The 13785-nt window shown below is 34.1% G+C and overlaps 1 protein-coding gene across 3 annotated transcripts in view; it reads right to left on the reverse strand.

Moving 5' to 3' along the window:
• Positions 1 to 13785, reverse strand: part of LOC125071227 (dystrophin, isoforms A/C/F/G/H) — a 557159-nt gene that overhangs the window by 6273 nt on the left and 537101 nt on the right. For all 3 annotated transcript variants that reach the window (XM_047681335.1, XM_047681338.1, XM_047681337.1), the window contains exons 48-53: positions 2566 to 2825; positions 2296 to 2454; positions 1764 to 1900; positions 769 to 887; positions 441 to 610; positions 142 to 223 (exon numbers count right to left, since the gene is read on the reverse strand). In XM_047681335.1, the coding sequence (XP_047537291.1) occupies positions 142 to 223; positions 441 to 610; positions 769 to 887; positions 1764 to 1900; positions 2296 to 2454; positions 2566 to 2825 (927 nt within the window). The remainder of the gene's footprint in view (positions 1 to 141; positions 224 to 440; positions 611 to 768; positions 888 to 1763; positions 1901 to 2295; positions 2455 to 2565; positions 2826 to 13785) is intronic.

Here is a 13785-nt window from a genome sequence, read left to right on the forward strand (position 1 = left end):
TTAGCATATATCTTCTACAGCGAAATAATACTCTATTATTGTCCTTTTATTTTAATTTTCTTTCCTATATTCGCTTCAAATCGTTTAATTACCGTAGTAGATTTTTTTAAACTATTGAGGAGATCCGATGATTGAACTTACTTGTATACAATCGTGTAGAAGTAATCCTAGTTTTCTTTGGTCAGCGCGGCAAGATGGGTCAGCAATCAATCGGAATAAATACCTGTAAAATATATTAATTATATTTAATTATATTTAAGAATGCTTACATCGTACCAAAGTTAACGCACAGAAAGTTAGAAAATTATTATTAATTTAAAAAATAGTGAATCAAATTTACAGGCCAAAATTGTCAGAAAGATAAATATATCGAGGGCTAAATAAATAAATAAAAAATGATAAAATTTACATATAATAATTTATCTAATAAAGGAAATTACCTATATTTCTCTTCCAAATGTCCCTTACAGAGCAACACCAACCCGACCTTGAAACTCAATACCCTGATCTGGCCGGTTCGCTGGCTGTCATACACATTAAGCAACCAGTTGATGGACAGGTCTAGACAAAGTGGAACATTCACTAGACTTGGATTTTCTGCTGCAATGACCTGAAAATTCAAAAATATACAATGAGACGAGGATTTTGGAGATTTAAAGTGAATACAATGGCATTTAAATTAGCATTCATAACGGCCACTTGGTTTTGATATTCTGCGAAATAAACTATTGGCGCCAATTGTGTATAAGTATTATTAAGTCGGCATACCTCATATAAGGATGTTAGCACGGTGATCATATCAGGAATATCGATGAGGCGATCGTTTTGCGCTCGAAGTCCGTGAGAATCGAACGATTCGAGAGCCGCGGGTAGTTGCAGCATATGCACTAAAAAAAGGACACAATTTTTGGTCAATTTAAGTATATTTTCATATTAAGGAAACTATAAATACAATATCCTCGTATATTTTTTTTTATCGGTATAAAATAATACAAGGAATTTTCGTCGTCGGACTTTATTTTGTTTTCAATTATTTTAACCACTTGTTATTCGACGTCTAGCCGCAGTATCATAAACTTGTTGCAACGTATCAAATGGCAGAAGTTGCGGTCGCCGCTGCGTTGCTACTGTGAAACAACTCGAGTAAATTCTATAATGTTTTTACTTTCTTTTTTCTCGTTAGTCGTCCAGTAACAACCCACAGAGCGACTATAACACTTATATAAAATATATTTACATTAAATAGTAACAAAAAGGTATTTAATGAGTATACTGTAAAAATAATAATTAAATTATTTAAAAAAAAACTTGAACAGTAAGAATTTAAATTAAATTAAAATATGATGAGTAAGATATCGATACAAATTTATCGATAATTTTCTTTTTTTATGTAAAGCTCCTTCTTTTTGAATTATTTTCGTACCTACTAATGCAAACTTAGTGCTAAGAGGCAAATTGGGATATAAGTTATGTAGTGAGAGATATAACCGACTGCCTCCTGATCTAGTGATCTAGTGGTTAGATAGAAAGGTCGCAGATCTCGAGCTCTTGGGTACGAACTCCCGGTCGTTATAAAAAGTTATTGGCACTTTCAGGTAAAATTTCTCAGTAGCAGCCTGGAATCTGATGCACATTAAGTCGTCGGCTATGCGTCTGGACTCATTCCGTTTGTATCAGATTTGCCGTCCCATCGGGTTATGAAAGTGAAGAAAAAGAGATGTCATATTATAATTAACAGATAGGCAAAGAGCTATGTCACTTACTACAAAGAGCTGTCTGGACAGTTCTCAGTTTGAGAGCTGTTCTGTAAGCTGAGAAGCGCACTTCGTTCAGATCAGCCAGTGAGTTCATCAGTTCGATCATCTTTGGATGGTCCCAGTGCGTCGTTTCCAATTCATGGCTGAAAAGTAGATAACGTTAGTGAATTTATATGGATAGCTTACTTTTACAGTGTATGGATATTTGTAAGTTAAAACAATCAATACTTTATTTGCTATCATAACACTAATAACCCATTTTACAATTTTATAAGTAGAACATTAAAGAATATTTTCACAGGTAGGTGAGCCGAGGTGGCCCAGGGCTTAAGGTGTTCAAACCTTAATACGAATCCCGAATCAAATGCTTCTAAATTAAATTCAACTTTGTCACATGTGTATCCATCAACGAGCATTGGAAAAGAGAGGTGAAATGTCTTCCAAACCTCCTTGAAGAGTGAGGCCGTCATAGTCCCGTACTTTTTCTTCAAAATCTATTATTACACGTATTGTCTGTATTCATTATCAAATCACTCACTTTATATAATACGGTACGTTGGCTGGTGTGACAGCTCGCTCCCAGGGTGTGCGGACAGAGCCAGCTAGGAATCCTTGAGCTGCTCCCGCTCCGCCATCCCTGGCTACGCCAGCAAGCTGGCGCGCGCGCTCTTCTCCACCGGCGCTTAGACCTGATACTCTGAAATTTAGATTTTACTTATGAGACACGTTATATGAATCCGAAATAATAGGGATTTAGTGAAATCAAGTTAACGATACAGTTTTTGTCTAATATTGTTATATAACGTACCTCGTGTTCAAATCCTCAAGTCTCGCAACTAAATGTTCAGGCAATTGGATATTATCCCTCGCCATCGCCTGAGTTTGACCTCTCAGCTCGTCTACCAATCTCTTCAGCGGTGGCAGCTGTGCCCGCGCACGCGAAACAGCGTCGAGCTGAGCGCGCGCATCCCGGGCGTCGCCGGGCGCGCGCCATGATGCACGCGCAGCCTCCGCTGTTTGCACACGCGAAGCTAGCTCGTCGAGCGATGTTGTGAATGTTCGGACACGCTGGAAATAAAAATACAAATTATTAATGCTGTAAATCTAATTACAATAGTAATACATAATTTATATAAAAATTAAATCTTAGTTGAGAAATGATTATACTTTCATTATAATTTTTTTCAATCGATGATATGACTCGTGATGTCCGTTTAATGTAAGGCCAAGGAATATTTATTTTTGCAAACTCGGTCGATATACATCATCGTTTGTCTATTTAAAGTTTAGTGTTTCGGTTTTACGATGATAGAAAACGTAAAACTCCATCATAAATTTACTCAAAATATATACTATATAATCTTATGTAAACAGCAATATTTAATTTGAATTCTAAATGTTCAAGATTATTTTTAATAATTTAATTAACAATACTTATTAAATACTTTTTCGTTACTATTTAATTTAAATATTTATTATCTATTATACCTATTTAAAAAAAATCAGGGCTAATGATATTGTACAGATTCCTGTTTCCATTTTTTTAAAAATGGAAAAAAGATGTGTTAAAAAAACACCATATTGCTTTGTATAGTAAGCGTGGTTGTTTAAAAGATTTAAAATTCCCCGGATCGTTAGGACTCCCGGCAGTAACCTTGCGAAGGAACACGACAACCTTGGCAGGACGACTCTGGTTACCAAGGTTGTTCTACTTGTAATACAGGTATCATGACGTATGGCAAGATAAATTTAGAATCATCTATTCATTATCTATAATATTTGTTTCGAAATTAGTTTATTAATATGAATATATTTAATCGTTAAAATAGTTTGATGCTAATTTTTTTTTGAGGTTGTTATAAATGTGATTTATTTTGTTGTTAAAAAAAGCCCATAAATGTACCGTTAGTAGAAAAATATCAGTTTTATCATTTAGGTTACAACACACACTGCTCCAGTGTGGGTTGGTGTTAAAATTTTATCCAGCAAATGCAGTCACCTCCTGCTCAAAGATGTGAGGTGTCTGTGTGTTCTTAGCCCAGCAATGGGCTATTTTCTTTACTTTACTTTTTATGCATAAATACCGCTTGAGCTCTCGTTCCACCGTAAAAAAAATACATGATAATTTTAACTCTTAAATACGTAACTTATTAATAAAGTTATTATGTAACGGGCGATTAATGTAACTGGCCAATGGGAGAATAAATTGCCGCCTTCCTGTTGCAAAAGATATTTGTTAATAATTAATGAAACGATTTTAATTACGTCACTTTGTGTTAATAAAATCAACACGTAAGGAAATTCCATTGTCAGGGTTGTGGGGTTTCTTTAATATCCGCGAATCACTAAAAGTGAGATTTGGTGAACTGATTCTTTAGACCGAGTATACAAAACAAAATAATATAGATCTATTCGCCCATGGATTTTATAAGTAGAGATGATATGAGTTTTAAGTATAATTTCGTTATACATATTGGTATGGTAATTGTATAGAATGAATAAAATCATAAAATATTTTTTTTATATATTTTAAACCGACATTACATTAACGGTATATCTTCGAAAAAACGCCACCATAGCGGTACTTTCGTATTTTAATAATGACATAATATTTAAACTATTTTCAAGGTAATATCGCGAAATAGAGTTAACTTCAAGGTAATTTCGCGACAATACTTTTTTATATCCAATAATCTTTAATTTCCTAAAAAATTTATTAGTATTTTTCGTATGAAGCCAAAAGTAACAATAAAAATAAGTACTATCGTGTAAGTTAAAAAGTATACGCACACAAAGACTGGTCAATATGCCAATAATTCGTCAACCAATTGGTCAACATTTATATCCAGATAAAGGCTATGTGTATATTATACAGAACCGCCATTAACTGTCAGATTTGTTTCAACGGAACCCGAATAGACTTTTCTCTTACGATTGCCTCTCACGTTGCCATTACGGCCGTAATCGACGCACTCGACTTGCGTTACCCGCATACCATAACAGACAAAGATATAGATTATACGGTATCAAGAAAGGACAAGATAAGATGAAACTGCAGTGTTTATTAACGATTTAGTATTTGTTAATAAATATATATTTAATTATGTAATGATTGACCTAAAATAAATTATAATAGTTCATCTTAAAGTTTTATAAACTGAACTTCCCTCTTTTTTTAAAACAATTGTAACTTAAAAGTCACAATTATTATAAATCTTCTATTATTATAATATCTTTCGTTATAGTGAGAAAATGGAATTAAGTTTAGAATGTGGATTCCAGATCGAGCCGCTTACAGCGTCAATATAATTTAAAAAAATGTTTTAGTACCTATAGAATAATAATTGCTACTTGGTGGTAGAGCTTTGTGTAGAGCCCATCTGGGTAGGTACCACCCACTCATCGGATATTCTACCGCCAAACAGCAGTACTCAGTATTGTTTTGTTCCGGTTTGAAGGGTGAGTATGCCAGTGTAACTACAGGCACAATACATAACATCTTAGTTCCCGAGGTTGGTGGCACATTGGTGATGTAAGGAATGGTTAATATTTCTTACAACGCCATTGCCTATGGGCGGTGGTGACCACTTACCATCAGGTGGCCCATTTGCTTGTCCGCCTACCGATAACATAAAAAAAAAAATTGCGGATATCACAGTTGATCATGTTAGAATTGTTGAACTAAAAATCTTGAAGTTATTTGTTGTACGCAGACACGAGACACATCCAGAAAGCATATAGCAAGTATCTTCTTAAAATTCAGGGTTGGATCGCGTGTGACGGATTGGGACTTTTATACATCGTATTCGAATATACCTTGTACCTTATTCTATGGTAATAAGGGTTATTTTTCTTTGAAATATAATCTCCCTAAAACGATCCAGGTCCCAATTCTCGAAGCAATAGAATTATATCGTTTAGGGAAATTCTAGCAAACTTTGAGTTTAACATACTTCCATTGTTAGACGGATTAAAATATATCTTAGTATAAATATTTTATTATCCAAACTGAGTGCAGTCTGCTATTCATTATATTTATCATGAATTCAAAATAACAGGCAAATAGCCTACCTGGTGGTCCATCACCGAGAAGTCCAATCTGGGTAGTACGACATCAATACTTAGTATCGGTTTTTGTTCCGGTTTTAAGGGTGAGTTAGTCAATAGACCAAATGCTTTTATCTAAGATCATTTTTATACGAACAGGTTGGAAGTAAATTGGCCAATTCGCGCTCCCTTCGAACATAAATGCAGTGAAGCAATTAATTAATTTAAACGATATTTTAAAAGGGTGTCAACGCGTCTCTATAAAGCGGACAAGCTATAATTAAGAGGTAAAGGAACTGTCTACAGTTTAACGAAGTAATTGGTACGTATTCTGGAGCAATTTACAAAAGGGACAGTACTGTGAATCGAGTTACGTACCGACTTTCGAACATTAATTGCTTTCAATAGTAAATTGTACAGGAAATTGAATTTTATTTAGTTAAATTTGAAATACGCTTATTTATAAAAAAAAGAACTTTCTTGAAATAAAAACAGTTTATTCAGCCACGCTGTTCAATTGGTAGATGTATGTTCAGTTCCTATCCCCCAACTGGGTAATCGAATTCGACGGTCTTTTCGGTTTCTTATCATGAATCAACAGATATAATTTTAATTAGAGCCGAGATGGCCCAGTGGTTAGAACGCGTGCATCTTAACCGATGATTTCGGGTTCAAACCCAGGCAGGCACCACTGAATTTTCATGTGCTTAATTTGTGCTTATAATTCATCTCGTGCTCGGCGGTGAAGGAAAACATCGTGAGGAAACCTGCATGTGTCTAATTTCAACGAAATTCTGCCACATGTGTATTCCGCCAACCCGCATTGGAGCAGCGTGGTGGAATATGCTCCAAACCTTCTCCTCAAAGGGAGAGGAGGCCTTTATCCCAGCAGTGGGACATTTACGGGCTGCTAATGCTAATGCTAAGATATAAAATAAACAAGGTTATTTAAATGTCCAATCGACTCTTCATTGAATTGTGATTTCTAAAATATAACTCCATCTTTAGTATTTCGTTAAAGCGTCGTTCATTGGTCGAATTTCAGGCAAAAGAAAAAACTAGTTCTATATTATTAAAAAAAATCGATTGTGGATTAAGTAGGGCAATTGTGTATACAGGATGGACGAGTGTATATGCAAACATTGCGGGACTTCCTAATCCATTTCCCTCTTCTAGCAAATCAATGTACTTTCTTCGAGTACGTTCCTACAAGCACTCAATCGTTATTTAACAAAATAAAATTAAATGATAAGCTACTAACAGTTCGGAATTTAGATTCCACCGAGAATAACGCATTCAGTAACCGCACTTTCCACGAATTGAGTCCGATGGAACGATTATAAAGACCAGGGAAAGACCGTGCGCAGGACCAACGGCTTTACTCGCTTTCTGAGACACTGGATCGTTACACTGGCAGCTTTCTAACTCCTTTATTTTTTTAAGTAATAAAAAACACTTATATAATTGTATAATGTTCTATTTTTAAAAAGTAACCTCTGTATTTAAAGAAATAACAACAATCTTCTTTGACATATAGAGATTTTTTTAATTTTCTGAAATAGGTAAGCGAAAGGGTTAATGGGTCTAATGGTAAGTGGTCACCACCGCCCATACAAATTATCACCGTCAATTTTTTTAATCATTTTTCATCTTCTTTCATTCATCTTCAATGCGCCACTAGCCTTGGAAACTAAGTTATTACCTCGTGCCTGTAGTTGCACTGGCTCACTCAGCCTTCCTGAATATAATAAGGCCGCTATCACATAAGTTTAAGATATATTAAATCACAGATCATCTAAACGAGTTATATATCTTAAACTTAACAATGGTTAGTATATTTGTTTGTGATTAATAAACTTCGACACGAATTCATCAAATTGTTTTAATTCTCCAATACATGGCGCAGCGAGACATCAATTTCTATAGCGTTCAACCGATCGCCATGACAATTATTATACAGCACGGACATATTCAATTGCAAATCGATTCAAACAAACTAAAAATACACAGTAAAGACACGCGCTGGACATTAAGCTGGTAGATTAAAGTAAACACGCTATCAAAAACGAAAGTCACCCGCAACGTTGATTTCACCTCTAACGAGGAGTTCTTTTATTCCCAGTAACGTGATCGTTAGGAATAATTTCTAAGAAAGCTCAGTCTTTTGTTGAATTGCACTTTCATTGTTTTAAGGTTAAACTGTTATAGGTATGCCATATCATTTAAGGTTATGTGTATTATATAAGGAAGAGTTTGTTTATTAGCAGGGGACAGTCTCAAAAAAAAATGCTTTCGTTATTTTGCTGCTAGAGGTTAAAAAATAAAACTTATCGACTACTTCTTTCTCCCTTTTTAATATGATTTTTTGATATTCGAAAGAATAAGACGGCATTGTTTATCTAATAAGGCCGTATACGATCATAGGAGAAGAGCAGTAACGTTAAACACTGAAATTGCGCGAAGCAATTAGTTTAAAGTCTATATAGTTATAAGATTATAATTTAAAGTCAATAGCGCAATGGTTTAAGGCCCGCCTACTAAAGGGTCACACTAGGATCTATCCTGACCCCTCGGACTAATGTCATCCCCACTCCTATGACAAGTTTTGTGCTTAATTGGTGGGTTGAATATGAATGTTACGTATTGCATATAACGGGGCGCTACTTTACTTAAAAAAAAAACATAAATTTAAAGTCCTATTTTAGTGCTGCGTCAAATAGAGCGCACGCATATTCCATATTCAAATTTCACAGTTCGATGTGATTGAATGTAAGGGTACTATTAATATATGTTTTTATTTGTTAAGTATATTTCTAAATTTGAATAGGAGGAGTGAGCCAGTGTAATTAAAGGCAGTATGTACATTTATTAGACTTGTTTCATTCTCGTTACCTATAAAAATATTTTAAGAAATGTAGAAGTGTTTTAAGTTTTAAACGAGATAAGGTCAGTGGGACGCCATTTTAACTTCCTAGTTTTACGTTTATAGCTTTTACGGATAACTCTACTACCGTGTTGCCTATTTTTGGTTCCGTACTAAAAGATTCACGAAACAGATAGACAGACCACACAATGTGTTGGTCACGACTATTAAGATATGCTAACTAAGTGAATATTTAAAATATTTCTTCATCTATATTATTAATAGAAATTACTGACTTCCTTGCCGGTTCCTCTAGGTCACTACCTTCCGAACCGGTGGTAGTTTAACATTTAATTCAACTGTAACATGGCGATTCAAAAGTGCTTTTTCAGCCTATTTGTTTGAAGAATATTTTTATGTTATTTTATATATATATAGTTGCTACTTTATAATATTCTCGAGGTACTTGTAAGTCGTGTCCAATTAACGTAAGTGGATTTTACTGTCAATAATTTGTTACTAGCAGCCCGGAAGGAAATTGGTAATGATGGAAACCCACGCCTCTAAAAGCATGAAAAGCCGTTGATCTTAAATTCGCACTTAGAATGATGTGGTCACTATACCTCCAACGCAGGTGGACATTACTATGAAAAGGTAGCGGTTACTGATCTGCTTCGCTTAGTGTATGTATTAGCATCGTAATAATAGAGCACGTGTTGTGGAATTTTAAAACTATCTCAAGATTAAATGCCTAATTATAATTATTCGTTTCCTGTCTCCATATTTTCTTGAAATTTGAAAGTCACTTAAGCAATCATGTAATTTATCTAAAATCCTCCACTGTTTTCATATTATAAAGAGTTTTAGGTACTATTTAAAACGACTGTGGCTGTTTCGATATTAATCTTTATCATAGCAAAACTTGCTACTTAAAAGGCTGACATTGCGTGCGCTCATTGGTCAAATCAAATAGCGCGCGCTTTCCCGGCTTCCCTGTAATACACTTCCGTTCCCTATTCACGAAATTACTCCCACAGATTAGATCAGAGCGAGAGGCAAGATGTAGAATTGTTATTTTAATTGACGTTTTATTGACTGATTGATCTTCTTCGCGATATAGAAAGTCTTTGTGATTGAAATATATTGTGCTTAATTGGAATGAAAATTCGTCGCGTTCTTTTGAATATTATTGGTTTATTGGTAAATCAATATTTAATTATCAAAGTTTATTTATAAATTGAAATAATTACGAGAGTTAAAGAAACTGGTATTATATGGGATGAGGATCTTATATATTAATAGCGTAAGCCGATTTTTTTCCCAGAGATCGTGGGATGGCTGCGCATAAAATCGGCTACGGTCTCATTTTGAAGAACTCCAGCCGTGGATGTATAGAAAATTAAAGAGGATTCTTGATTGCAATTTACTAAAATGTTACTATTTAATAAATAAAAAAATTTAGAGAAGGGAATAAGTTTAAAAAATGAAAAACGTAAATAAATATAATAACTATTCAATTCTGCCTGAACTAATGTATGAGATTTGACATTACAGATTTAATTTTAATAATGTTTCATCGTTTAGTCGCCGAATGTAGATGAGTAACTCACAGTATACAATGAAATGGAATCAATACAAAACCTGTCATAGGTCTCAAAATTCCTAAAAAATCCTTTGAATAAACGCGAATTTTCGCGGGATACTCACTAGTATATATTATCAGAATGTTGCCAGTATTACAAGCGTTTTAAGAAGAAGGTTCTGTTCATATAATAGCTTTATACAAAGCTATCTTTATGGTTCTTTATCATAATACGTCTCGTGGGAATCTCTGATATTCAGTCGAAATTTCTTATTTCATACCAAAGCAACGCTGTATAATAATATTTCAGTATTTATTTTTCCCTTTCGACTTGCTTTGACGACTAATTGAAAGACTATTTATGTACACGACTACAAAACATATATGTCTATATATTATTTTGAATGAATAAATTGTAGTTTGTTCATAAATAATGTTTTATAGTTTTCTTTTATTGAACTGATTGTGTTCTTGGCCTCGGTTTGGAATACTGGTAAATGGGCCACCGGATGTTAAGTAGTCACTGCCACCCATAGAAGCACTTTAAGAAATATTAACCATCCCTTACATCATTACATTACATTAACAGCCTGTAAATTTCCCACTGCTTGGCTAAGGTCTCCTCTCCCTTTCAGGAGAAGGCTTGGAGCATATTCCAACACGCCGCTTCAATGCGATTTGGTGGATACACATGTGGCATAATTTCGTTGAAATTAGACACATGCAGGTTTCCTCACGATGTTTTTCTTCGCCTCCGAGCATGAGATGAATTATAAACACAAATTAAGCACATGAAAATTCAGTGGTGTCGCAATTATCGGTTAAGATGCACGCGTTCTAACCACTGAGCCATCTCGGCTCTACCACTGAGCCATCTCAGCCATCCCTGACATCGCCAACGCCTTATTAATATTATGTCCTTTGTGTCTGTAGTTACACTGGATCGTACCTCAAACCGGAATAAAATATACTGAGTATTGCTATTTAACTGTAGAATATTTGATCATAAGTGGTCGGTACCTACAGAGAAGGGCTTGCAAAAAGACATATCACCAAGTTAAGATAAAGCATGAGTTGTTTCATGTGAACGATAATGTCATAGTCATGTGTATTGTACCCAAATTAACAGTACAGTTTGCTAGAAATTTTAAAACAAGAGATTTTTATTTGAAGACGGTGGGTATAAGCCCGTCGGGAGCCTTATATTAGAAAACATAGATTGATTTCGTAGCACTAATTAAGAAATGTTTTTGTGTCTTCGTATCAAAAGTAAAAAAAAAGTCAAAAATCTTTATTCAATATAGAAGTGTTTACACTTGCTTATTGATTGTCAAAAATCTACCACCGGTTCGGAATTTAGCACCTCAGACCTGAGAAGAACCGGCGAAAGAAACTCAGCAGGATATATTTTTTTTTATTTTTTTTTAACCTTTTTCCATGTACAATTTTAGTTATTTGAGACAGCATCATTTGTTTAAATTATCTTCGAGAGAGCTACAAGGAGATATTGTTAACATTGAGACAGACATACGCTTTCAAGTAACAAACAGCCCCGGAAACGGTCGTAAAACTTGTAAAATAAAAAGTCAACACCCGATGAGTTTGAACCCAGGAAAGCACCGCTGTGTTTTTATATGATTAATTTGTGTTTATAATTTATCTCGAAAATATGGTGAGGAAACCCGCATGTGTCATCTGTCATTTCAATGAAACTCTGCTACATGTTTATCCACCAACCCCTATTGGAGCTGCGAGGTGGCGTAGGCTTCAAATCTCCTTAAAGGAGAGGAGGCTTTAGCCCATGAGTGGGACATTTACAGACCGTACTTATCAAGATCTTGATCGTGTTTACTATGACTGGTTATGAAGGAGTTAACGTGAGAACTTCAAATTGTAATTCACCTGGCGAGACAGTTCGGTGTAGAACGTCAAAATGTAGCTGAAGCAATGAATAATAAAAAATATATATATATATTTTTAAATAACAATCAAAATAATCTTTATTCAAATACTCTTATGAACTCTTCTGAGTCATCAAGTTAAAGCAGTAAAATTAATTTTTAAGTAAAGCTATTTCCGGTTCGGAATATTGATTCTATCAAGAAGAACCGACAACTCAGTAGCTGAATAATAATTTGATTGTTTCGAAATTTAAGATCCGGACAGTAATTAGATATAAAATTAAGAACATCAACTCATTACGTTTTATTAAATTTGCTTATGAAACGAAAAATATGTCCACAAAAAAACAAAATAGGTATAAAATCAAAAACTTAATCATTATATCAAATATTTTTTGCCATAAAGTATAATAAATGGAGCGCACTCTTTCACGGCTCAGTATGCGCTACTCATTATCGGAGGTCAACGACCGCACGGTAGGCTGGTTACACACCACAGAACTAATAGTAAATTAGAGGTGGCATTAAAAATTTTGAACACGAAAATTTAGAGAGAACAATGACCGTCTTCTCTATTTGAAATTAAAATGTATTTTATGATGTTATAAATTCCATACAAGCCTATGGGATATAAGATGAGATGTACCCTACCCTATAGATGTACCCTACGGTACATCTCATCGGAAATATTATTCAGAAACCCACCGATTTTTTTTAAATATGACGAACTTCCATTCAAACTTTCGTACTTAATTTAATGCAAACTTTAGGATGTGAATTAAAAAAAAAAATCATATGCTCTCCTACTTTCCAGAAGGAATACATTTACAAAATCGCATTCTATTACCGTGAGTTGCAAGGCATCATTTATAATGTTATTAAGTAGATTGTACGAAGACAAACTATCTTATAAAAAAAGAAACTTTACATTTACACATTACAAAAATATTCGAACTCAAAAATTTTACCCCTAAGCTTCAAGACGCCATATTAAAAAAAAATACTATATTAATTTCACTTCTATATTTCTAGTTCTGTGGTAAGGTATAGTAGATACATGGTGATTAATATTATCGAATTTATTGACACGAAAACGTTATGACAGTTGAAGTGTTTTAATGTGTGTTACGATACTTAATCAATTTTTTTATTGATATATAATAAAAAACGTATTTAGTTTATACAAGTCTATCTAGTAACTTTTTACGGGTGTATGGAAACAGTTAACATCTTCGAAACTTTTATTATTAGAACAGCATGCATGAACTAAATTATACCTTAGCTAAGCCATTTTTTTTCAACAGTAAATTTGCCAGATAATAAGTTTTTATTTTCTCTTCTCTTGTACTAACATTTTGTATGGATAAACAGAATTCTGAATCACGCTTACGTTTGGTTAGCTGGAATATATATATATATAGGGTCTCGAATTTAAGAATATAAATGGCATTTTTATTTTGTCTTGTTTCATTTCAATCATTATGTCACGGTAAGAAGTGATGACTAGAACCCGGAATCCCGGTGTGCAATAAAATATATTAAACGTGTAATGTCTATCCGTTACAAGTCACTGGATCTGAGAAGTTATATCTATGAGCCTATGGTTACACTGGCTCACTCACCTTTCAAACCATA

Source organism: Vanessa atalanta, chromosome 19, assembly GCF_905147765.1.
Source record: "Vanessa atalanta chromosome 19, ilVanAtal1.2, whole genome shotgun sequence".
In the NCBI taxonomy this organism is placed as follows: domain Eukaryota; kingdom Metazoa; phylum Arthropoda; class Insecta; order Lepidoptera; family Nymphalidae; genus Vanessa; species Vanessa atalanta.